This window comes from Crinia signifera, chromosome 7 (genome assembly GCF_055691185.1).
Source record: "Crinia signifera chromosome 7, ASM5569118v1, whole genome shotgun sequence".
Classification (NCBI taxonomy): domain Eukaryota; kingdom Metazoa; phylum Chordata; class Amphibia; order Anura; family Myobatrachidae; genus Crinia; species Crinia signifera.
Genome location: NC_139223.1, coordinates 191,858,352 through 191,884,946, shown reverse-complemented (window position 1 = coordinate 191,884,946; position 26,595 = coordinate 191,858,352). Strand labels below are relative to the sequence as shown.

The following is a 26,595-nucleotide window of genomic DNA, read 5'->3' as shown; positions in this document are numbered from 1 at the left end:
AAAAGGTTTTATAGGTCATTAGTACCTGTAGCTGCACATTAAATGAACTCAGATCCTCCGCCTTCTTTTCCAAGGACTGCACCCACACTTTTCTTTTCTGCCTACACCTGGAAGCGGCTGCGCGGTTCCGTTCTAAAAATTTCCTCCTTTTTTCATCTGGGTCATCGATTGCTGCTTTCCTCCGACGCCCCCCTGTGCTTTGAGTTTGTGGTGCGGGGGGAGCAGGAGATGCCTAGAACAAACAAGGACAATGTAGTTGGTGTCTCATACAGTATATATATATATAGATCTTTTACATATGCCCAGCTGTAATCTAAGAAAACAGAGACGTAAACAAAAATATCAGCTTATAGGACAAGTGGACAACACCCCAACCAGAATGCAACTTTGATTTTGGTGGCCGATTCAGACCTGTTAGCACAGGGCTGAATTGGGCCCCTCTGCCAATGTTCTCTGTTCTGCGCATGCGCATAGTCTGTAATGCGCATGTGCGGGCCACGGCTGCGAAAGCATTCATCAAACTTTTCCGTGGTGCGCCCACAAGAATGGTGGGCGCGCCCATAGAGACACTCCACAACGAACGCAGGCATTACCCGGCCTGCTCGGGGCAGGGGCATGACATTGGCGCCCGCCCCGAAATCGCATCCATACAAGCAGCCCCCGAGTGAATCCTGGGTCACGCGGCAGCTCTGAGCGTCAGACAGTGGAGAAGGTAAGTAACGGAGGCTAGCGAACATTTGCCGCCAGGGATTCTGAAGGCAGAGAATGTGCGTGCATTCGGCAGGGTGGTCTTTACCTGCTTGCTGAGTAGCGAACATGCGCAGCCCAGCGAGCAGGACTGAATCTGGCCCTAATAAATGAGTGCCGGATGACTCACAGACAGTCTGGATTCCGACGGTCGTTTCTCCAACATCAAAATTCCGATAATCGGAATTCGACTTACACGGGATATTTTCTCTTGTGGGATCCACGACCCCCATAGAGGGAGAATAAAATTGGTGGCAAGCGCAGGGGCTTAGGGGGGTTATCCTGGTTGATTCGCAAGGCTGCGAATTCGCAGCCTTGCGAGTCCACCAAACCCCGTCCGGCGAACGACCGCCCCCCCGCCGCCCCCTCAAAGTGCGGCTTCGCCCGAACAGCTGCGAATGGATGTTTTGCATAAACATCCATTCGCATGGCGCGGGTAACCGCCCACATCTTTCGATGGTCACCTTTCTTTCTTTCGATGGCACGCATATAAAAGTGACTTTAGTTAATTACATTTGCGTGCACGCTGGCGTGGATATGGGCGGGCAGCTGACATCCAGTGATGTCAGCTACCCGCCCCACACACCCGCATCACTGCCTCATTACCATGAGAACGCCCATGAAACGCTGGGGGTTCCCATATGGTAATGGGGCAGCCCGGCGCCCCCCGCCCATCTCCGCCCCCCCCCCCCCACGCCGCCATTTGTGCATTCACCCGGAGAACCGAAAGGTCGCCTTGGGTGCACGCACCATACGCCTGCACATGCGCAGATACCCGCCTGTGCGAATGCACGCAGGACCGATGTAATCTGAATGAGGCCCTAAATGTGCTCGCCCCCTGTCAAGCACCTGACCTGATATCGGCGAAACGACCGTCGGAATCCCTGTCAGAGGGTTAGAACATACAGTACCCATAATAAATGAGACATTCTATGCAACTAATACCATTTGTTGACATGATAGAGACGGATAGAAATATAAAACCGTACACTTGTTTCCACTGTATAAAATATCCAAATGGCAAGCTGCCTGTACTGCTGGAAATGAAAGTCAACTTTAAACAAGTTTATACAACAGCTGGTGAAGCAACCTCCCAGAACAGCCTTCTGTTCAGTAAGTGCTGGGGAAGTGTATGGAACAACAGTATAAAATCACTCCTTCATTGCAGGAAAACAGCATGTGCGAATTCAAATCATAAAGCACCAATAACACAAATACAGTTCCAATACATTTTTGTAGAATGTAACCATATACGTTAAAGAAAAAAATACTTTTTTTTTTTTTTTAATGTTTAATATTTCCAGCATAAAGAAATATAGGAGGAGATCTATCCGGGGGGAAAGCCGGAGCATCACTTCAGGGCGTGGCCCCGTAAACACGGGGATATGGTCGCTCAGTGACCATCTCCTGAGTGGCCATATCCCCGGCGATTCAGACTGAAATCGCCGTGGGTGTGTACGAGGCTTTAGTTCTACAAAGGGCAATCAAACCCTACTTTTTTAACCCTTTGAGTGCCAACATGTGTAAGAGATGTGCATAATATCCGCTAAAAATGCCAGTGTCGCTCACATTTGTTATATACTGTACATTCCAATAAAAAATGTTGTGTAAAAAAATATTATATTTCCTATACATGGTAAACATTACAGGTCATTTTAATGATTTTCACAGCTATTTTGACAAATTCACTCGGCACTCAAAGGGTTAATTTCCCCTTAAAATAGGTCTATTGAATGTGCAGTGCACAATGCAGATTAGCTTGCTCATTACAGTACATTACCTATTATCTATGGAGCGATATGCTTAATCCTAGCTTTCAGTAGGCTGCCACACTTTGCGCTCTTTCACAGTTTACGATCGGGTGTATCCATCTCTGCGGTATTCAAATACCCGTGATCATTGATCCCGAGGAACTGTGTTACCAGGAGCTATTCAATTAGCCCGGATAATCTGGCGTGCCTCAGGCAGGCAAAGCAATTTCCCCAAAAGTAGCCCCGTTTCCAGACCGAAAACGGGGATGTTTCTAACGAAAGCACAAGCTTCGCCTGTGTGTTTTTTTTTCCCAGTCAACCAAATTATTAGCCCGAAAAAAAAAAAATCTGAGAATTAAAGGGAAAAATCTTGTTTCTCACTCCCAATATTTCTTCAAAGCTAATTGAATACCCCATTAATACTAAGCAATTCCAAAATGTGGTGCAACATCACAAAAACTTTAAAGTACTGTATAAGTAATTACCACTCCATCTTTTCTACAGTATATAGCTTTCATTTGCATATGTATACAGGGGCGGATTGGCCCACCCGGAAACTGGGCCATTTCCCGGTGGGCCGGCACAAAAGTCACTAAAAGGGGCCAGCCGAGCCCCCCTATGGGCTGGCTGGGCCACGGGCAGCGGCCGCAGCACTTTGCCCAACTCCAAAACGGCCGCAGGAGGGCTGCTGCGCAGGCTCCCACCCCCCAAGCAGCAGAGCCTCCCCCCCCCGGGCATACCACCACCGCCAGCACCCCCCCCCCCCCCCCGGCATACCGCCTCCAACCCCCCCCCCCCCAGCAGATTGCCGGTATTTCATGCTGTCTGGCTGGCGGATATATGATCACAGTCCTCTGCATATTCACACAGCAGTGATCAGGTCTGAATTAGGCTCTTAGAAGCCCACATAGTACAATAGTAATCCATAGGTCATACCGGTGTCTCAGTAGTTGAGGTGGCGGGCTGCTGGAGGGACTGTGGTTGAGCTTCCTCCGACTGAGTCCTTACAATCCCACTCGCCTGTCCCTTGGCGCTTTCACCGTTTGTTACCGGTGGATGTTGTTGTGTCAGAGCCGCTTTCAGTCTCTATAGCGTAAAACAAGTTGGAAACGTTAGCAACATGGAACAATGCAAATTGACATCTGAAGAAAATGGAACATGGCTTCAAGCACAGCCTATTAACCCCTTCAGTGGTGGGTTTTTCCGGGGCAGGAGTACCTAAATAGGACAGGTTTTTCCTGTCCCAGAAAACTATCCACTGATGGGGTAGATGAGTCCCAGCGCTCCCCTCCCCTCCTGTGACCCCCCCAGCCCCTCCGCTCCAGCGGTCTTCAGCGGAGCTCCCCTGCCGCTCCGCTGCTGCCAATCATAGCAGCACACTGACCAGCAGCAGGCGGCAGGCTCGGGGATGTTCGGGAGCTCCGGCCTACGATCGCCAGAGTGAAGGTGAGGGAGGGCACAACAGTGGAGGTGGGGAGGGAGCGGCCTAGTGGGGGTCGCTGGTGAGGTGATGCGCCAGTGGTGCACACCTGCGATATTTTTTGTGATGAAATCAGATTAATGTCATTATAAATCAGACTGCAAGGCCAAGATGAGCTAGACAATCTTATTTGAAACCAGCTGAGATCAACCATAAACTCTCATACAATCCTTGCAGACAGGAGCTGGTTAGAGTTATTGTCCATTAAAACAGAAAACCAAAACAGCTTACTTGTCTTAGGGGGGAATTCAATCTGTACCAATATTTCCCGACAGGGGAAATCTCGTCACTCACCCATTCAATACTGCCGTTACCAACAGCATTGAAGGGTCTTCGATTCGACTTTTTAAAAAGTCGATCTATTTTGTCGAAAAACGGGAGTGGATTGCCGAATTCACGGCCATTTATCGACAATCCACTGCAGTTTTCACCGATCCACGGACTTTCCAAAAGCAGGGAATTCTGACTAACCAGTGACTGTCGGATCAGACCGAAAGGGGCCGGCATTCCGACTGTGGCAATCCCGGATTCAATAACCCCCCTAGTCTACAAAATCGATTTTCCATTCACATTATTCTCTTTCCATTCTTTTTTGAGCTTTCCCGAATGAATTGTATGAAGTTATAACATTGTATTGTCTAGAACGTATCAATCGTCTGTCTTTGTTTTATATACTTTGCAAAAATAAGGTTTTAAAAAAACAACATAAAATCAGTAACCAATGTCCAGAGACACTTCTGGAACATGCCCAGGAGCTCACAGACCATAGACAATATATGAACGTAGGTATATATAAAATCAATACGCTAATGGTTCTAGCTGTGCTTGATTCAAGGTTTAAGAAAAGGAGAGAACATCTCTCCCACCCTCGCCTGACTAAAACCTTAGGGTTCACCATTAAAGAGTAGCGACACTCACTAGAGTTATGGGGTTAAGCATTTATCCGCGACCTTTCCCTCATTATTTCTATTAGCTGACATGCAGGTTTTCCAGGTTGCGAAGATACATTAATCTTCTAAATGGCCATTAAGCTCATGTTGGTTTAGTATCTACCTCCCCTCATGTATAGCATACAACACCAATTAGTGTGATCAGACTTTATTATAATATAGCATATAAAAAATACCTGCGTGTTGCCCATCTATCTATGGTAGGTAACTATGGGCTTAATTCATAGATGTAGGGAAAACCAATGGATCTGTACTGCACAGTTGCAAATCTGTGCAGTGGCGTAAAAATAATGCCACAGACCTGGCGGTGGCTTGGGGGAGCCAGCGCCGGTGGGGTGCAAGGGGTGCACTGACTGAATAACACCCTTGCTACCGCAGAGGGAGAGACAGACAGAGAGCTCGACGGCACGCGGCTCATGCCAGGGATGGCCATCGACCATCGATGATTCCAAATCATTGATGGTTTATAGTCGATGTAGAATAGTTTTGCCATAGATTGGGGAGAACCAGATGTTTGCCCTCCATCGATGTTAAGCATAAACAAATAGTTTTTTTCAAGGGGCTGGGACACGGAGCATAGCTCCGCCCATGACACCTGTGAAGCCTAGCCCCCATTTTTTGATTGGCCCACGGGTGGTTCATGGAGAGCAGACACAGCAAGGAAGAATATAAGCTTTTGTGTCACCCCCACAGCCTTCCACTACAATAAAGCAGCGGTGCAGGTGCAATAAGGGTAATTGCAGACAGCCGTGACATCACCCCCTTTGGTCTATTGCCCTGGTCATTAGCACTACAATATCAAGGTGTCATTTTCTCTCTGTTCAGTTTTTTCTTACATAATGAGACCTCATGATACATCTATAGAAAAAGTATCAATATTTTTGATGTATGGTGGGTTTTTCCTTCAATGAGCCATTATGACAGTGTTCCCAATCTATATTATGCCACATAGCAGTGTCCACGTTCATATTATGCCACACCATAGTGCTCCAGTTCATATTATGTAGCATTATGATACCCTCCAGTTCATTTTGCACCACAATACAATAAGCATATCCAGGGGTAAAACTTGATATATTGCAGGCCCTCAAGCCAAAAGGGAAGGTGGGCCCCTTTCAGCTCTGGGCCCCATAGCAGCTGCACTCTCTGCACCTATGGTCAGGGCCGGTGTAAGGCTTCTCAGCACCCTAGGAAAAACTTCAACCTACTGCCGCCCCCCCCCCCCCCCCCCATACTGCCACCAATAACCATTTTCCAATCCCTTAATGCATACTTGCCTAACATTCTGGAATGGCGGGGAGCCTCCCAAAATTGAGTGGTCCTCCGAGCCCCTCAGGTAGGTGGGCAAGACCCCTGATTTCTCTGGAGGCCCCCAGCACCCTCCCCTTTGCCACCCACAACAGAGTACAGGAAGACAGGGCAGCAAAATAGGGAAGTATGCCTCAAGAGAAAGTATGGAGGTGAGGTCATAGAGGTTCCACAGCAAGCACCTGCATTAAGTACAAGGATCCTCAGAGACATCCTTGATTTTTGGATAGCCCTGCCTATGGTAGCTACAGTATGCTCTTGCATCTATCTATAAAAAAAAAACTTTTAAAGGGCCAGGAGCATTAATATAGAGCAAGTGAAAGTACGAAAACAAAGCACTATCCAGCTAACACACACGGGGAAGTCCAAAATACATAAATATCATTATGTTGAAGAATGACTGCAGAGTGAGAGCATAAGCTCATGCAAGGAAACAGCAGCCATGATTTCTTATCTCCTCATGTGCCCGGAACACCCAGCATATACCGTATGGTCTTACAGACATGAGCTATATGTCACAGTCTCACACTGTATAAAAAGAACTGATTAAGTGTGACTTATCACTGTAGGGCAAAACCAGAGAATAGTATTTCTTTCCCAAAAGGTTTGTTAAATTAAATAATTGTACACAATGAGATTTGTTTAATCTTTAAACCCCCCTGGTGCAATATGTTGCTGGCCCCATTGGGAGCAGTTCAGGGTTAATGGCGCTTACAGCACTGCGTACAGTTTAATACAAACACAAAAGCTGCCAGGAGAGCACAATGGCTTTATTATTTTAGAGACTTTTTGTCGTCCCATCCCCCCTTTCTATTCACAGAATATTATTGCTCTACATAGATTTGGCAGTTTTTAAATGAATCAGGTTTCAAAAATATCAATGAATAAAAAAATGACGCTAATGAAACTTACTCATGTAAGTTTTTGTTGTAGACCATATGCTCTTTAGGGCAAAGCCATTAGTATACTAATTGGTAAATGTACTAAGCAGTGTGCGCTTTTGGCAGCTGGATTTAAAGGGAAATATTATGAAACACAAAACCATGCATCTGTAGGTACTGGGCACGCTGCCATCAATGACATAGCGGGTCTTGACCACCCCCCATAGACGGGATACAGTCATTTGGTCTACAGCATGTTAGAGGAGAAGCATTGGGTCGACACCATTTGGTCGACATTGGGATAGGTCGACAGGTCATTAGGTTGACACAAGCATTAGGTTGACAGTCAAAAGGTGGGGTTTTTCACTGTTTTTGAAAACCAACATGTGCCGACAGGCAGTATTTCATGCCCTACCATCCACTAGGGCGTGGTGGGAGAATAAAATAGTGTGCCCGAAGCATCACAAGCGAAGCGAGGCGATGCAAGGGGATGCAGTGCACTTTAAACTGTGTCGACATTCGGATAAAAAAAACAGTGAAAAACCCCATGTCGGCATTTGTCATGTCGACCTAGACACTCCTCAAATGAGCCCCTCCTGTTGAGTGCCCCCTTGCAATTATTAGAGGATCAGCTGCACACCCCGTGTGCAATGTGTGGGGCGTCTGTCGACAATCCTCAGGTGCAGGGACCGCTTTCAATCCGCTTCCAGGCAACAACAACGCTGCCGTTTGTACACTCCCGGTTTTGAGCAGATGGATAGCCGTGCGAGTCCAGCGTTAACCTGGGTAGCAAGTGATCTGCCTGGGACGTTTTCCCAACGTAGAGATGAAGTGTCCCACACTTGTCAATTGGATCAACAGGGTCTTGACGCGTTTTCTTCAGCTGATCCAGGTCCCGAGCTGTCAGCAGGGCAGGAGCCTGAAAAACCGCCGCAGTGCGGTCTCCTAATAGCCCCGGAGACAGTGTCTCAACAACTGGTGAGCTCTTATTCCACTCCAGTAACTGTTTGACCCAAGTACAGTCTTATCGGTGTCGACACAAGCTCTGTCGATTAAGAGTGTTGACATTAACACCAATTCTCCTTACTTTGGAGTACCGACCCCAACATCAACTATCTGGCATTGCCGGCTTTTTGTTATACTGGAACTTTACATTATTCTCGCTCTATAAAATCTGAGCCCACTTATACGGAAATTGGAAAGTCTAAATCCCCATGTGTGTACCTATGGACAGTGCTGCAATTTATGGTTAAAAACTCTGTTGAAACTATTGATATACGAACTTGCAGAAGTGTCCCACATATGTCATTGTGATAATCTTTATTTTTATTTCTATTCAGAAATTTAAATTTTTATATATATTTTTTACTGTATTAATAAATGTTTTGATTTTTATGACAATTGCGCTCCTTTTCTCCTAAAAAATTATTTGTACCATCTGATCTCTCCTGGAATTGTACAGATCAGTCTTGTGTGTACACACGGTTCGATGTTCTGTGCGATCCGATGTACGATTCGATGTTTTGACCGATTTTTACTTTTCCCTTTTTTTTTTTCTCTACTCCTTAAGATATGCCTTAAGATATGCTTAAGATTTTGACTTTTTACCATACAATTTGCTATGCGATTTCCTATTTGATTTACTATGCGATTTCCTATGTGCCTTAAGATTTGCTTAAGATTTTGACTAAGCGATTTTGACTTAACAACAGGATGACTGACAGGGCCCTGGAAATCGTATAGCACATCGCATCTTAAGCATATCGCAAGGCACATACGATGCATGCGATATGCTTGCGATTTGTGCTAGATAGAGTGTGCTGCCCACTCTATCTCCCCTCCGATCTCTCCTTAAACGGGAGCGTGCATCGGGCTAGGAAGCCCTTACAATGCATACAATCAGTATGCGATATGTATGCGATATGGCTTCCGATGTTGACGATATCGTCAACATCGGAAGCCATATCGAACCGTGTGTACACACTATTATTATTGGCAATATATTAGGATGACCAGTATCGATTCAAACCACCTCACAATTTCCTTGGACTCCTCATATAATTTATTTATCATTTAATAACAGTTTCTTATATAGCGCACACATATTCCGCAGCGCTTTACAGAGAATATTTGAACATTCACATCAGTCCCTGCCCCAGTGGAGCTTACAATCTATATTCCCTACCACATGTACACGCGCACACAGACATTATAGGGTTAATTCTTTGGGAGCCAATTAGCCTACCAGTATGTTATTGGATTGTGGGAGGAAACCGGAGTACCCGGAGGAAACCCACGCAAGCATGGGGAGAATATACAAACTCCACACAGTTAGAGCCATGGTAGGGATAGAACCCATGACCTCAGCGCTGTGAGGCAGTAATGCTAACCATTACACCGTCCGTACTGCCCCAAAGTTTAATCCATCTGAAGATCAATTGCATGTGAAAAAAGCCTCAGGATCTGCACCCAACCCCGACAGATCATATATGCAGCATGTAGGATCATAGAATCCATCTCCTGAAGAAGGGACCCGTGCATCGGATTGCACTGAAACACCTCACGATGTGCACAAAAATACACAAGAGCCATCAAAATCATGCATTCAACCCTGTAATCACTGTAATTTATGGCCAGCATTTGCGGCACCTCCTAGCGTTGCTGGGTGCCGGATGATGCTCAGACAGTCGGGATTCCGGCGGTCATTAGTCTGACATTGGAATCCTGACTGTTATTTGCACCAGTCGGGATCCTGACTGACAGGTGCGATTCTCCCTCATGAGCAGCGCTATGATTTTCTCCTTTAATTATTTCTGTATAGACTTCTGTGACTTCTGTGCATAATAGCATTGTGGCCCTTATTCTGGTTCACTCACAAAGGCAAATTCCTCCTCAAATGTACAAAACCATGTGCACTGCAGGTGGGGCAGATGTAACATGTGCAGAGAGAATAAGATTTGGGTGAGTTATTTTGTTTCTGTGCAGGGTAAATACTGGCTGCTTTATTTTTACACTGCAATATAGATCTCACTTTGAAGTAAAACCCCACCCAAATCTAATTCTCTCTGCACATGTTACATCTGCCCCACCTGCAGTGCACATGGTTTTATCCATTTGAGAAGGAATTTGCCTTTGCGAGTGAACTAGAATAAGCGCCTGTGTTTGTTTGCACAGTCAACTTGCACGGCAATTTTAGCATACAGGGGCCCTTACAGAGAACCCACATGCTTGAGACTGAACACTCTTTTCTGTGATAATTCAAATCTGGAACCAAACAGGACTCTCTCACATTTCTTTTTCTTTACTAACGTGGAACAATAATGGTTTAATAAAATGCGGCCAAGCATGATCACATATTTAGTATTTACTTTCTGATATCTTAGAACATAATACATTTAGCACAATAGGCTGGGGAAAAATCCAGGCCTGCATATATGTTGAGGGGTTAGATGTGTTCATGGCAACAGTGTTAATTTCGGCGACAAATTTAGAGTAAAGCTATTAGTCAACAAAGGTTTTTTTCTGTGACTAAAATAACGATAACAAAAATAGGAATTTTTTAATAGCGAAAATGTTGACTAAATATTCGCCCATGCGGTCACGACTAAAATGCTGTATCATTTTCATCAGGACACCAAATTTTTCGAGTGATTGCTTTTTTTTGGATTCTTTAATTAATAACACTGTATTTTACACAGTTTTATCCTTCCTCTCTGGCCCTAGATTTTCTTACTTGCACTGCGGGTGCCCAACAACTCTTAGCCAGGAGAGTCACTCAGTCAGTTTATGTTTTTCAGTCATTAGTTACCTTTAGCTAAATAGCTACATATTATTATACTAGTAAGCAAATGCTTCGAAAAGTAGTAAGGTAGCGAATGTGAGAGAAAAAGAAATGTAGTTTCACTCCCTGCCAACAGATGGCAGTGTTTCGGTGACATACATATATTACAGCTTCACTTTATTTAGCAGTAGACTAGCACTGTACGAATACTACTTACTTGTATCAGGCAGGTTGTATTTTTCTTTAATTAAATTAAAAGTTTTAATAAAAAAAAAAAAAATTGTATTATTAAAAATTGATTTCTGTAGAAAATAAATGACCCGCTGTGAAGGAAATAGCATTTGTATTGCACTTGTTTGATATATAGATTACTAAACACATGGTGAAAGGAATGCAAACTATTTAAGGGAATGATAAAGAAATGATCTTCAGCAAAATCCATGCAAAGCTATGACTAAATCAGTGACTAAATAAACTAAAAACTATGACTAAATCAGTGACTAAAATTAGACACAATATTGCTCAAGATCCACGGACTAAAACTTGGCTAAGTTGAAATTTTAAAATTTGACTAAAGTGTGACATTTAATTCATCAAATTTTAGGAAAGTGACTAAATCTAAATTGAAAATCCCTGACGAAATTAACACTGCCTGGCAATATACGAATTCATGAATCTTCAGCAAAGTTTTGTATTTGTCACAGATTATGGGGGTTATTCTGGTCCTTTCGCACAAGCCGTTCCTTCGCGCGGGGACCGTTGTTGGGCGTATGCGCAGACACAATTCTGCGCATGTGCATACACCAGGTGCGTGCGGCCACAGCGACTGTTTACCGGGTGTTCGCGCCCATCGGAATGCCCAGTGTTTCATGGGCGTTCCCATGAAAATGCTGGGTGTTCCCAACGAAGTCGCCCGGGTGCTGGGGGATGGGAGCTGACATCACCGAATGTCAGCTGCCTGTCCACTTCCTGCTGAAAGGCCACGCATATCTAAGGTTACCTGAGGGTAACCATAGGTGTGCGTGGGCCTTCCAAATCCTTTGATGTTTGGCAACCATTGAATGATGTGGGTGTTCCCCCACAGCCTGCGAATGGATGCTTATGTTAAACATCCATTTGCAGCCCCTGCGAATGTACGTAGCGTGTGACGGGGGAGGGGGGGCACGGGGGTTTGGGTGTGTGTGTGTGCGTACCTGCATTCGGTGGGTGATGTCTGGTGGCCTCGCAAGAATAACCCCCTATATCATTATAGAGTATGTAGGAATGGGATATTAAAAATTCCGATCATATATATATATATATATCCACAGTTCTCATTCCCCCCCTTATGTCTGTACGCGGAGGATTGTGTTAGTAGTGTATTATGTACAGTACCCTTGAACACCTATCCCTCAGACATCTGTCATATAATGTGCTAGGACTCGGTCCTCCATCATCCGCTTCCAGATCGCAGGTAATATTCTCTAGGAACAACTTATGAGAGAGTCAGATCCATATTTCATATCTGCCACAAAAGCTCATCAGAGTAATAACCCTCCTTCTCCTGGGTGTTATCCGGCCATCTGCTGCTCTATTACTTATCTTTATTTTGCAACTAATTAACAGCATAATCTTCTAAATTCAGCAAGTTAATTATCATTATTGTGGTCTTTGCAGCATCATCAGTCCTCATGAAGTCTTGTCTCTCCTCCCCCAGAGGACACGGGGAAATGAAGTAGGTTGGGAAAGGGTCTGTTTAGAGGAGGGGGGGGGGCTCATTAGGTGTTTGCTGATGAGCTTGGCATGCCGAGGCAGGTCAGGAGAATTCTGCTGAACACAAGGTTCCATGCAGGGCTCAACCACGTTAATATCGCTTTCTGAATTGTTGCCAGCCTGCCCTCTGTCAGCTCTGGATAGAAGCCTCCCGCAGTAAGCCTACTGGCTTCATACTGTGTGGAAAGATAATTCACAGTTTGTCACTAAAGTCTTTACATGGTGGAACCCACTGGGTGGAACCTCATTTAATGTTCTCTTGATTGTTCTTCCCACCCCTCCAGCATTTTCAGTTAGTTTAAGTAGAGCGCTCCAGTATAAAAGTAGAGATGTGCACTGAACGGCTGGAAAGGGGCACAAATCATTATTTAAATGTTTAGCGGATGTTTCCTGACACTCATGGCTTGCGGGGACTGGGAGATAGAGCCCTCGTAACCCAAACCTTCCAAGCTATGATCCCATGGACACAGTCCAGTTCCAGACACACCCACCATTCAAACGAAGGGGGCGATTCAGACCCAGTCGGTTGGCTCCGGATTCGGACCCTTCACCGATGTTTGGGGTCTGCGTATGTGCAAACGGCTTTCGGCAGGTTTTATGGGCATTCCCATAAAAAAAGGTTGGGCGCTCCCCTGGGAATGCAGGTGTGTCTATGCCTGCCTGGGGCCGGCGGCTGACATCACATGATGTCAGAGTCCGCTCTCTTAATGCCCCTCTCATTCTACAAACTGAGAATTTTTTTTTATAATTTGATGGTCTGCCACCATCTAATGTTTTTTTTGGTACTTGTTTCCTAGCACGGCACCTCCGATTATAATTGTAAGCCATCGGGTCGGAAAAACCGGATCGATCGCATCACATGCGACCAAATCGCATGCGATGCGTTGCGACACAACGACCCGATTTTTACATTGGAATCAATTTAAAATGGTCCCTGAGACCCGATTTTACATTGGACCCAATGTTAAATGCCCCCCAGACCCCATTTTTTATTGTATACCCACCCTAATGGTAAATTATATGTCAAATGCCCCCTCATTGTTAACGCCACCCCACGATGAACACCAACCCGAAGCGTGGCGAGCGCAGCGAGCCCGCGAGGGGCGGTGGTACGCGTCCTCCGAACTTTTCATACCCCCACTATCCACGCCGGCGTGGAGTTGAATTTATATAGTGTGGAGAGCGCACCGAGCCCGAAACGTGGCGAGCGCAGCGAGCCCCGCGAGGGGACACGCATTACTTCACAGGTATTACGTGTCCCCTCACGGGGCACGCTGCGCTCGCCATGCTTTAGGCTCGGTGGCTCGCTGCGCTCGCCACACTATATAAAATCAACTCCACGCCGACATGGATAGTGAAGGTATGAAAAGGTCGGAGGATGCGTACCGCTGCGCTCGCCACACTTCGGGTTGGCGTTCATCGTGGGGTGGCGTTAACAATGGGGGGGCATTTGACATACAAATTACCCATCAGGGTGGGTATACAATCAAAAATCGGGTATGGGGGCCATTTAACATTGGTTCCTATGTAAAATCGGGTCCATCGCATTGGTTGCATCGCATGCCATTATAATGGCATGCGATGGACCCGATTTCACATAGGAATTTAACATTTACATACAATGTATACAATGTAAAATCGGGTCGGTCGCATCGCATGCCATTATAATGACATGCGATGGACCCGATTTTACAATTGTCGGGAAACCTCAAAAAAAAAAAAGCCCGAAATCGGGTCGGTTGGGTCACATCGCATACCTTAAGTTGGGACCCGATGGGCGCCATGCTGGGAAACAAGTACCTTTTTTTTTTTGTTCGGGTGGCTACTTCCGCTTTTCCCTAAAATGCTCCCATACTCTTCTCACCACCTTTCAAATCCAAATCTAACCTCTGCCAGCTCCTATTGCTGGTTACCCAGATTTTGGAGCAGTCATTGAGCGGGTCACTAGTTGTTGTGTCTCTTTCCCCAGCATCCCATAGCTACGTAGCATTCAGTGGACCTCTAGTGTACAGTCTACCACCGAGCAGCTGGGCTCTATGGCAAGCGGTCTACCATCTGATGTGGGGCCAGTAGCCACAATGAGCAGTGTAGATAATGATACCAAGTTATTCACAGGTGTAACTAGTGGAGAGGGGCTTTAATGCACTTATTGGATACGCACGTAGTGATTTAGGGGCATTTTCTAAGGGATCTCACTAGATCGCATAGAAAATCCCCTTACATTGCTCCGTGTGTTGGGCCATAGTGATAGCGATGTGCGGCGCTATCTCCTGGCGATTAATATCCAGCATGCTGGATAAATCTAGTTCATCGCCGGGGTCACACCGGAGAACACTGGCCCTGACAGATCACTCACCACATTGCGGACATATTGCTGTGCAGCGCTGTGTGCTGAGCGATCTAGCACCATTAGAACGATCATCTCGTCGTCAACAAGCAGGCTCACAACTAGGAGTGAAGAGAACAGCTATATAACGTGACTGCAGAAATTATAAGGGGGACACATCTGTAACTGGCGCCTTTCTGACGCGTTTCGTCATGCATTGTTACTTCGTCACCCCCCCCCTGACGAAGTCACAGTGCATGATGAAACGCGTTGGACCTGGCCTACTGAACAGCAACGCAAGTGTGTGTATCCTGAACCACCAAGGCTGCAGCGGTATTTGCAGGACTGGTCCCAGTCCCTTCGCCGAACTGAGAGTGTGTGCATGCTGATACCCTTTTCTGGCAAGCTGTTAATCCCTAACCTTTATGTATGTGAGCTTTTATTTTTTCAAATAAAAACTATTGAACTTATTGCTCATTGGTGCGCTCTTTCTCAGATATATATATATATATATATCAATTATACTATTTCAGAACACAAGCTAGAGCTATCAATGTAACATCAGTTATCTATCTGATGCACCTCTGTTTATCATGTGAACAAGTACACTTGTCACATTATCTTTATTATCTGACTTCATGGGAAGACTGTGTTGTTCTTCTGAGTAAATAATTGGCCCTATTTAAGGGATTGAACATGTGTGATATCATTTGCTGAAATCATACCGGGAATAAAGGATGTGCTGTTCTACTAAACAATTAACCGCCAGTACCCTGCTATTATATTCTGTCCTCCATTGACTCCATCGGTCAAAACACCAGCCTAGTAATACTGCTTTCACATCACAAAACCTGCTTAGACCCGGTATTTAAAACGGGTCAGAGCAAGTGAAACCCCTTTCACATCACATGTTGTAAACGGTATTACCGTTTTATTACCGTTATTGTACCTTTCACACTGAACACGTTTCACCCATAGAAAACAGTTGTGGTTGTGGGAAGTGACATCATGCAGGGATCCAGCCTATCACCTTCTGTGGGGCTTCAGTGGCATAAGTTCTGCCGGCCTGGAGGCAAGAAATAGCTTGCTGCCCCCCCCCAAATAAAATAAAAAATCATACATGTTGCGTGTATAATATATATATACATGGTGGGCGCCGCTGGCTAAGCAGATGATCAGAGGCAGCAGTAAGCACTGAGCTGTTCCCACTCCTTGCATATCTAATGAGCGGGACCCAGTGCATATTGAATGAGCGATCCCCGCCCATGCATATGTAATGAGCAGGTACCCAGGCGCTCACTGCTGCCTGGGTACTAAATACCGGTTCTGAGACATTCACACTGCATCGTTTTAGAACCGTGTAGGATCCTTCTTTTTAACTGTTTTGAAATACCAGTTTTCTAGAACCGGTAAATTCACTCTGGAGCTTTCACACTGCATCTATAACCGTTTCAAAAAGTTTTAAAAACAGCAATATACCGTGTTATAGCTGCAGTGTGAAAGGGGTATAAGTCTAGTACTACCGGACTCACAGAAACACTGTAAGAAACACAACTGGATGAAGCTTACCCAAATAGGGAGAACATACAAACTCCATGCAGATTGCAGGATTACAGCTGGTGCCCTGCTTACTGCTGTGCGTCTTATGGCAGTGATTGCAGCGAGAGGTTTAAAGGCACAATAAATGTTTCTTAATAACAGCTGGATAGGCAGTGTGCCCCAACTTTTCCACTGTGCATCCATGTTGGAAATGGGACAGACGTTTTATAGATTTTATGGTAGGAGCAAAAGAAAGATGAAAAAAAAACAAAAAAACACAATCATGACTGACTCCTATGTCCAAACAGGGTGTGTTATGGCAGTCCGGCAATCGGGATCCTGAGGGTCAGTATCCAGACATCAGAATCCCGACTGCCGGTGCTCCAACAGGGGGGCGAGCGCAAAGAAGCCCCTTGCCAACCCTCACAAGGGAGAATCGCCCCTGACCGTCGGAATCCCGACTGTCAGGCAGTCATCTGGCACCCGTGCAAACATACTCAGTGTGCAAATATAATGTCTCCTACCAAAATGATCCCCCCCAGATCTTAAGTAAACAAAATGCGTTTTACTTTCCTGTACATAACATAATTAAAAGGTAAAACCAACAAAACAAACTCTTTGCTTGACTCTTTGAGCGCCAAGGTTGCTGTGAGATATCCTCAAAGTATCCGCTAAGAATGCCAGCGCCACTCACAGCAACTGTTCTTTTGTTTGGGTGCAATATTTAACTAAGCTTCAATGAATTGACTTGGCTTTATCTGTATTTCTTTATAGTAAAAGAACAGTCGCTGTGAGCGGTGTTGGCATTTTTAGTGGATATTTTGAGGATCTCTCACAGCAATGTTTCACTCACAGTGTTAAGCAAAGTGTCTTTAAACACAACCGTAGCTTTGAATCTGTCTTCTCCTTCAACGAAACATGATAACAAATAAGATCTTCTGTAAATGTGCTGCAAGCTACGGAGCCAGACTTTTGGTACTTTAAAATACAGTGCATCACCTATTCTATTAATGCTCTTCCTTGGACACCTTCATCCTTGTTTCACAGGTGCTCTTCCCATCTCTGCCCACACTGGATATAAAAAAAGGACACCTTCCCACCCATTTAAAAAGAGACACAACTATACCCTGAGTACCACCTGTGCCTCAACTGAAGGATCCATTAATTAAGTACTGTAGTGGAGATGGTAAGGAAGCACTGGCCTCCTGCTTTCATGCAGGGTACGGGTAAATAAACTTCACTTACAGGCTTCTTAGCTATTTAACATTTTCCAGAAATAATGCTCCTCTGGTGCTGATGTGTACTTTGCTTTCCAATATATTTTGTGCTGTTTTTCTGAAGCAAATAAAAAATAATTTTTTCCTATCCCACCAGCGACTGTCATCCTGTCCAAGTATATAGAATAAAAGGATATGGTTGCTATGGAGAACACTCCATTCTTTCAAAGGTTCTATATTTTCCGACCAGAATTTATGAGAGTCGCTCAACCTGACTGGTCACTTTCTTCATAACCGAAAAATGGTTGCATTGTGGTGAAAATTGCCTTTCAACGCTATCCTAGATTTACCTTTTACTTTAATCTTTATATGGCACATTGTACCACATTGTGGGGTCATATAATTAATAATAATAATGTATATTTTAATATAGGGGGTATTGAATCCCGGCCAAAATTTTCGACAGGCGAAAAAACTTCAGTTTTCGTCCATTTTTTTTGGCAAATACAATTTGCCTATTCAATCCCAGTGCCGATTTTTAGTCTTGGCGAAAAATCCAGTGAAACTGCCGCAAATTCACGTGGTTTTGCCTGATTTTGCTGATATTTTCGCCCATGTCATTTCGTCCCGAAAAAAAGGTGAAAAGGCATGGGTGAAAATGTACTCAAAAAAGGGCAAAAATGCCTGTGATTGAATACTAAAAAGACGAATCACTGCCGTTTTTTCACCTAGCGAAAATTTCAGCTGGGATTGAATACCCCCCCCCCCATAGCCTGCTAATCTAGTAGAATAGTAACCCATTAAGGGATACTAAATGAGCAGCATTTTACACTAACGTTTAATAAGAGCAATACTAAAATAAAGCACAGTACACATTTAATACTGGCATATTTTTAACATGCTTGGAACATCAGCCCATCCCATGGTCAGACAGTAAGCAAGTGCACAATAATCTGTAGCCTGTACAGCAGCAGTATAGTTACCAGTTTTGCTTCTGATTGGACAGGCGGTGGGGATGGAGGGCCCGGAATCCCTGGGACAGTAGGCACCACGGTGACCGGTCTGACAATCTGAGGACAATAGAGCAGATCTAACACACCAATTCATCTAAACTACATAAAATGTAACCTATACAAATTTACAAGCACAGGTTACTAGATATTCTAAAAGGTCATTAGTTTTTACACCACATCATTTCTATTACATAAGTACATGGTAATAATTGCGATGGATTTATCATGAAAATCAAAATCATTTCTAAATGTATGTGCAAACTGCAATAAAAGCTTAGTTACAGTGTAACGTAAATTCATAAAAACAGTAAGCCCGCTTTTAAAGGAAAAAATCAAAACAAGTAATGTCCACTAGAGGGCGACATTTGCAACGAGAAAAGACTGCAAAGAAGTAAAAGCTCCACTGTAAGCAGGAATTAAGCAGAGGGTTTAATAAATGATGGCCCTCATTCTGATTTGATCGGTCCCCCGCACTTTTTGCACAGGGGACCGATATTTGTGCCCCGCGCATACGCATATTCTCATATGTACATGTGCATGGCTTCTGTGCAGGAATCTTCAAAGACCTGCACTTTCGGCATGGTGCTCGCACAGGACGTCAGCCGCCAGCCCCGTCTTCATCCCAGCACCTGCAAATATAAGTCAGCCTCCGCTTATTTATATTTGCGAGCCCAGGAGAAATCCTGACCATGGAATCCTGCTGCGGGCACATGTGAAGGGATGGGCTTTCCTAACGCATTCACCCGCATGGTTGTGGGGCGGGCGCACTGGGACTTGGTAAGCTGCGCGCTTTGACCAGAATCTGGCCCGATATCCCTCAACTGTGCATTTATTTCCTAGGTAGTCCTTCTCTGGCTGATTAGTTTCACAGACACCAGTGAGCATTCGGTACTTGTGTATTATAGCGGCGCCCCCGATGTACATCGCGTCGCATCGCATGGCATGCATCCGACCTTTTCATACCCCCACTATCCACGTCGGCGTGGAGTTGAGAATAGAAAGTGTGGTGAGCGCGAAGCGTGGCGAGCCCCATGAGGGGAAGCGGATACCTTCACAGGTATCGGAGTCCCCTCGCGGGCTTCACAGTTATCCGCGTCCCCTCGCCACGCTTCGGGCTCGGTGGCTCGCTTCACTTACTATTCTCAACTCGACGTGGATAGTGGGGGTATGAAAAGGTCGGAGGATGCGTACCGCCGGCGCTCGCCACGTTTCGGGTTTACGTTTATAGTGGGGGGGGGGGGGGTGGCGTGGGGGTGCACTTCACATTCTAAGCACTCATTAGGGTGCTTATACAATGTTTAATCGCATCGCATTGTATGGCATTGTATGCCATGTACAATGTCATACAATTTTTAAATTGTATGACATTGTACAGCATCGCATACCATCGTATGCCTTATGGGATGCGATGCGATGGGCGCCGCCAAAATACACAAGTACCGAGCATTCTCCCCGATCACGCATTGATAAAAAGGATTCGGTATGAAATCCCGACGGTCAAAATCCCGAATGGGTCATAATACCGACAAGGACGAAATCCCAACAAGGTCAAAATCCCAACATTTAAAATACCGACAAGGTCAAAATACCGACATATACCTACTTATACCTACTTCAGGTGTTTACCTTCAGTGGTCAACCCAAATCGTATCAACCGACATTGAGTCAACCCAATAACCCATACCCGCCAGCATTGCTTTTGTCAGTTATGTGAATGTAACTGACCAAGTATAAAAGTTGCAATGTAGCCCTTCCCGTGCGAGCTAACTGTCATTGCAGTGGTCGACCCAATGCATCTCAACCTTAATGTATTGCTAATTATATAACGAACTTCCTAAAACAGTCAGAGCTACTGGATATAGAGTGAGATGTTTTCCAGCAGCAGCCATCATGCTGCTATAGTGCTCCCTGCTTCGATTCACATCTATAGATTGTAAGCTTGCGAGCATGACCTTCCTAAGGATTTAATTGGCTGTAACTACCCATTTTGTTTTATCATGGTTTCCATTTGTAAAGTGCAATGGAATTTGTTGCGCTATATAAGAACCTGTTAATAAATAAATAAATGTCTTTGGCCATAGGGGGGGCAACCTCACCTGTCAAAATCGATAGCTGCAGTTGGTATTTATTTACAGTTTCTTATATAGCGCAGCAGATTCTGTTACAGTTTCTTATATAGCGCAGCAGATTCCGTTACGCTTTACAATAGTAGACAGTGATAAGACAAACTGGGTAACAGCAGACAGACTTGGAGGTAGGAGAGCCCTGCTGCAAGCTTACAATCTATATAGTAACATTCAATGCAATGGGTGGCTCATCTTTTGGATAGCAGCTCTGATGAAGATGGGTGCATAACACCCCCATCATGTGCCACACATCCTTAATAAATGCAGGAGGAAAAGTATCAGCAGACATAAGAGGGCTGATATCACTCCCCCCCCCCCCCCCCCCCCAATCCCCAGAATGTCCTTTCATAAATCTACCCACGGGGATGCCAGATCACTCAGAACGCTCAGCAAGATCGCTCAGCACACAGCCATGTGTCAGCGGTGAGAACACTGGCCCTGACAACGGTGATTACTAGATTTATCCAGGATATTAATCACCGGGTGACAACAATGTGAGGGGCCACACATCGCTGTCGCTATGGCCCTTACACACAGAGCGATGTAGGGGCATCTTCGATGTGATCTAGTGAGATCGCTTAGCAAATGCCCTGAAACCACCCTGTGTGTAGGCCCCATTAGAGTATTATCTGCCCTGTAGACAGCCTAATGAGTGTTTAGCCATCACTGCAATGCATGAGAGAAGATAGTGTTTCTTGCAGATTTCCATAATATTACCTTCTGAAATGGTAATTCAGTCCAGAGATCCAGAGCTATATGCAATGACCCCCTTCTATGCAGTAGAGCAATTATTAGCATGCTGCAAAGCGGCACTGTGAAAAGCACAGTGACTGCTTCGCAACAGCAGTGTGTGCACAAAAATTTATCTGTAAATGAGTGGCAGGTGGTCAGCGTTGGGTGGATGTAACGTGTGTTGGGATCATTATCTGGGCGTGCAGAAGCTACTACAAATCCACTCGCAGTTGGAGTGCCCAGGCATCTTAGCAGAGCTGCCCTGTCCAAGACTGCAGATACTCGCTCAGAAGTTTGATGGGTGAAAAATGTGAGTCCGTGTTTCCACTTTATACGTAAGCGGGGGGGGGGGGGGACGGGGGGGTGCGAGATGACTCTTTGTGAGTCATTAGCATATTTTTGCAATAGCACAGCGAATAGAATTACATCTGCAAATGCATTCCCGCAAATCCCTGAAACAGGCCCAGAAACAGCTGGGAGGAAGCACAGAGTACTGTAGAAGCAAGATCTGCGATACAACCGCCATCACACTGACAATTTCTTTTTGTACAGATATCCCTTCGTTTGGTTTCACTTACACCAGGATTATAGAGTCTAAGCTTTGACAGGTGTAAAAAAAAAATAAAACAACTCTTCAGAAATGACAATGTGAGGTGTGATCAACAACACAAGGGAAATGACGTTTGCTCTATCTAAACATTAACACTACGAGGAGAAATCACACACATACAGACTTACTGGGACTGAAGCAGGTATGTGTACATTGGAATTTGTGATTGAGGCAGGAATAGCAACAGGCATGGTTTGTCCATTAGGTAGATGTAACAATAGAGGAAAAGGAGCTGGAACTGGTCTGAGGATAGAAAAAAAAAGCAGGGTTCTGACCTTTAAAAAAAAATAAAAAACCAAGCCAACCGCAGACTATGCAGATCAGAAAGTTAGGGGAGAGAGAGCTGTACATGCTTTAGAGTACATGTATCAAGCTGATACGCACACTGGTCCACGTAGTGGCATGTTTGCATTTAGGGACTACAGCAGGGATTGTGGGTGAGAGATTTATCAAACATTCTAAAGAGGAGCTATCATTTTATAGCAGATACAATATAGAAGATACCTAGAATCTGATTGGTTGCTGAGGTCAACGCCCCCCAATTATCCTTACTATAAGGTCTGATTAATCTCCCACTTTGTCAATAGGTGTCTATATACACATAGGGTGACAGATTCAGAAAGTGAGAGATTTGGTAAGAAATCTCCAGTATTTTTAAAGCGGCAATCATTTACACTGGAAAACCAGTTTGATTTTTAAGTGTATAGGATTGCCGCTTTTAAAAAAAACTGGAGATTTCTTACCAAATCTCTCATCCAATTAGGTTGCACCCATACACTTTTCAGAATGCTTTAGAACCAATGTTAATGCAAATTTTCCATACAATGATTTACACAGTGACTGGCATAGAATGTAGATCTCTGTAATGCTGACATTTTCGGACTAAAACATAAATACATATATATCTTTTTTAACTATATTATAACTGAAAGCAAATAGGGTCATTTACAAAGTGCAAGGCCTCTGGTTGTATGCAACAGTAGCTCTGGAAGCATGTGGCTCACAAGCCCGCCCCTGTGCAGATCTTAAGGGGTGTACCATACCTCCCAACTGTCCCGCTTTTTGGGACGTTCCTGCATCCCGCCCAGAGCTGGCAGTGTTCCGCAGCAGGGAGCAGTTTTGAGTCCCCCCTGTCCCCAGTGAATAGACACTGTGCGCATAGCGTCTATTCTGCAGCCTGAGGGGCTGGGGACATAGCCAGTAGCTCAGAGAGCCGCTAGCCATGCCCCCACAGCTATAGAAATGGAGGCGTGTCCTAGCAGGAGTAGGCCACACCCTGTACAGCTAGGCCATGCCCCCAAGTTCCTCTTCATGTGCGGCTAGTCAAAACAGACTTGCCTACACTGTCTATATCGCCGGCCACGCATCGCTATCACCCGCAGTGTACACACGGGACGATTCTGGTTTACTTGCAATTGCATCGTGTGTACAGAGGTGTACCCTCTTATCTGAGAGGTGAATGCATGTGTGCCTACCCGGCCATAAAGATTTATCAGATCCGGCAGCCCTTGGTGGGATTACATACACTGAATGCAATGTATCGTATACGATCCTGCCTCCCGGTAAGCTGCCGGGGGGAACTGGTATGTGACTTCTCCCCTCAGAGAAGTTGCATAAGTGTACAGTGTCCTTAAGTATGGGCGAATGTATATAACTGCTATGTCATGGTGTGTTGTGCATATATGCGATTGTAGGGACTTGCAGAGATTGACGTTCCTTGGCGATGGGCAATAAGCTTAAAATGTTTTAATTTAAAATATAAACATATTACCCATGTTTTATTTGCTAGATTTGCAGTATACAACGGTTAGTGCTGATAACAAGCTTATTTCTGTTTTGTATACAGATATATGGCATTAATCATAACAATGACCACACAGCTGTCCATGTACAATATGGGCAGGCAGATTTTCTATTTAGTTTCAGTTGCGCGCTTTGTAAATGATCCCAAACTATTCTAATTGCATAAATATTCAGATTCTAAAACCCGGCTCTTCTGATCATATTTATTCCCGAAATTTAAAAGAGAAAATTTACCAGCAAAAGACGATTAATAAAAGCATTGGGCATACACACGGAAGCAATGAGTTTTAGGATCCGACACTTCCTACATAAATAACCTACATTAGAATTAGGTGTAGGTACTGTTATTGGAAGACGTTTCAAAAAGATTTGACCTCAGCCAGCTCAATATTTTTCTTTTCGACATCTATTACAATTCAAATCTACTATTTTGGTTAGAAGTAAAAGTCAGCATTAAAGTTGATCTTGCAATAACTAATATTAAAGACGCTTCCCCGCTGACCGCAATCCCCCAGATATCCTAGCGATGAGCAGTGCAGGGTGGGGAGATAGGGTATCAGGATACTCACACTATGGGTCTGTTAGAAGGCGGAGCCTGGGTGATTACAGTGCTGGATGTTGGTGAAGGTATTGCCGGTTGTATAATAACACTTGAGTCCGAATTTGTAAGCAGCACGTTGGGAACTTGAAGCGATGGGGAGCGAACAATGGTAGAGGTGGGCCGAGCAGTTGGCAATGGCACTTCCTACCAAACATAAAGGGAACAGGTTATTGTGCACAGATAGCTGTACGGCGACTAAATAGGAGGTCTCAGAATGTGCCCCCTTTTGTGGCGTATTGAGGATCATTGGTGCAGAGGGTATGGATCATTAGGTCACCAGCATCATGGTCAACACCATTAGGTCGACATGCAGGAATGTCAACATGACTTAAGGTCGACATGGGTTAGGTTGACAGAGTCTATAGGGTGACATGGGTATGGTCGACAGTGAAAAATTCGAAAAAATTTTTTTTTACCCAAATGTTGACACAGTCAACATAAACACTAAAACATAGCACCGCGTATGCTTGCCATGCTTCGGGCACGGTGCCTCACTACGCTCAGCACACTATCTTATTCTCCCACAATGCCCTAGTGGATGGTAGGGCATGAAATACCGCCTGTCGGCACAAAAAACAGTAAAAAATAAAAACCATGTCGACCTTTTGACTGTCAACCTTCCCAGTGTCGACCTAATGACGCTGTCGACCTAAGGTCATGTCGCCCTAATGCTTGTTGACCTACTTGCTGGTGACCGTATCCCTGTGCAGATGTATTAAGCCTGGTGAAGTGGAGATAAAGTGGAAGGTGATAACGCAGCAGCCAATCAGCTGCTAACTGTCATATTTCAATCATAGCTGATTGGCTGTTGCGTTATCGCCTTCTACTTTATCTCTTCGCCAGGCTTCATACATCTGCCCCATTAAAAGAGAAATGATATATCAGGTGAAAATACCGACATGCTGATACTCCTATATCTGCCGACCTTTTCATCGCTTGTGGTAGACTCTGGATGAGGTAATGGACTGTCTTGATGAGTTGTTTCAACTATAGCTGGTTCTTCGATTTTGCTTCTTATAACAGGTGTTACCAGAGGAGACAGATCTAAGGGCATCTGAAACAGAAATGGCCGCATCGTACAGTCATTACTATGGAACATTGCTCATTTTGATTCATTCCCTTATCAGTGCCATTAAATAAAATCGGAGATTTAATAATGTCTCATTAAACACAACAACACAATATAAAACATAATAGGAAGCTATGTAAAACGTAAAGAGAAATTTGCTTATTGACCATCATTTCTTTATCCAGATGCCCAGCGGGATCCAGCCGTGCAGCCTTCTTGTGGCAGCAGCTACTGCTGGGTGGAACAGGGTGGGATCAGAGCTGCATGATGGCTCCTTGGATTTCCAAGCCAGTGATGAACGTAGTCAGAAGTAGAAGACAACTAAAGTGATTTTTTACACTCCTTGGATCACTGGCTGAGAGATCAGCAGGGTCATTAGCCCGACGGTCAGCAACATGGAGATGGTACGGGGAGCCTGCAAGGTGAGCGCATGCATCGCAGCCGGCACCCAGCTGGGAGGAACCTGCTGCCACTTGCCCACATTCCAGCTGTAGCCAACCTGCAGACCCTCTCTGCCTGGTCCGAGCCCCGGGGTAGCCAGTCACCAGGCAGGAGAGTGCAGCCAGAGGCAGAGGAATCCCAGTTCCCGCAGCTCAGCGGCTGTTCCATGGAGCTGAGGGAATTTCTGGGTGACCGGAAAGGGATGCTGGAGACCAAGGAGGCCAGCCCAGAGCATGCTGCCAAGGAAGGCTACCCGGAGGCCATCTCTGACAGTGCTGTGGTGTCCGTGTCCCTGGGGCTGGGCAGTGATCATGGAGGTTCTGTAGCAGCTGAGCGCATGGGCAGAGGCGCAGAGGGAAGACTGCATATCCGCCACCTCCTGCACTCACACCATGGACACCAGCAAGTGCCAAGTGGGTGAGAAGGAGAAGAATGACACCTCATCACTCGAGTACTGGGACGTGGACT

General features: G+C 45.1%; 1 protein-coding gene across 10 annotated transcripts in view; it reads right to left on the bottom strand.

Annotated features, from left to right (window-relative positions):
- ATF2 (activating transcription factor 2) overlaps positions 1 to 26,595 on the bottom strand; it is an 88,851-nt gene that overhangs the window by 35,452 nt on the left and 26,804 nt on the right. For all 10 annotated transcript variants that reach the window (XM_083154737.1, XM_083154736.1, XM_083154741.1 and 7 more), the window contains 6 exons: positions 25,543 to 25,671; positions 24,586 to 24,761; positions 22,342 to 22,456; positions 18,716 to 18,802; positions 3,435 to 3,584; positions 26 to 232 (listed from right to left, as the gene is read on the bottom strand). In XM_083154737.1, the coding sequence (XP_083010863.1) occupies positions 26 to 232; positions 3,435 to 3,584; positions 18,716 to 18,802; positions 22,342 to 22,456; positions 24,586 to 24,761; positions 25,543 to 25,671 (864 nt within the window). The remainder of the gene's footprint in view (positions 1 to 25; positions 233 to 3,434; positions 3,585 to 18,715; positions 18,803 to 22,341; positions 22,457 to 24,585; positions 24,762 to 25,542; positions 25,672 to 26,595) is intronic.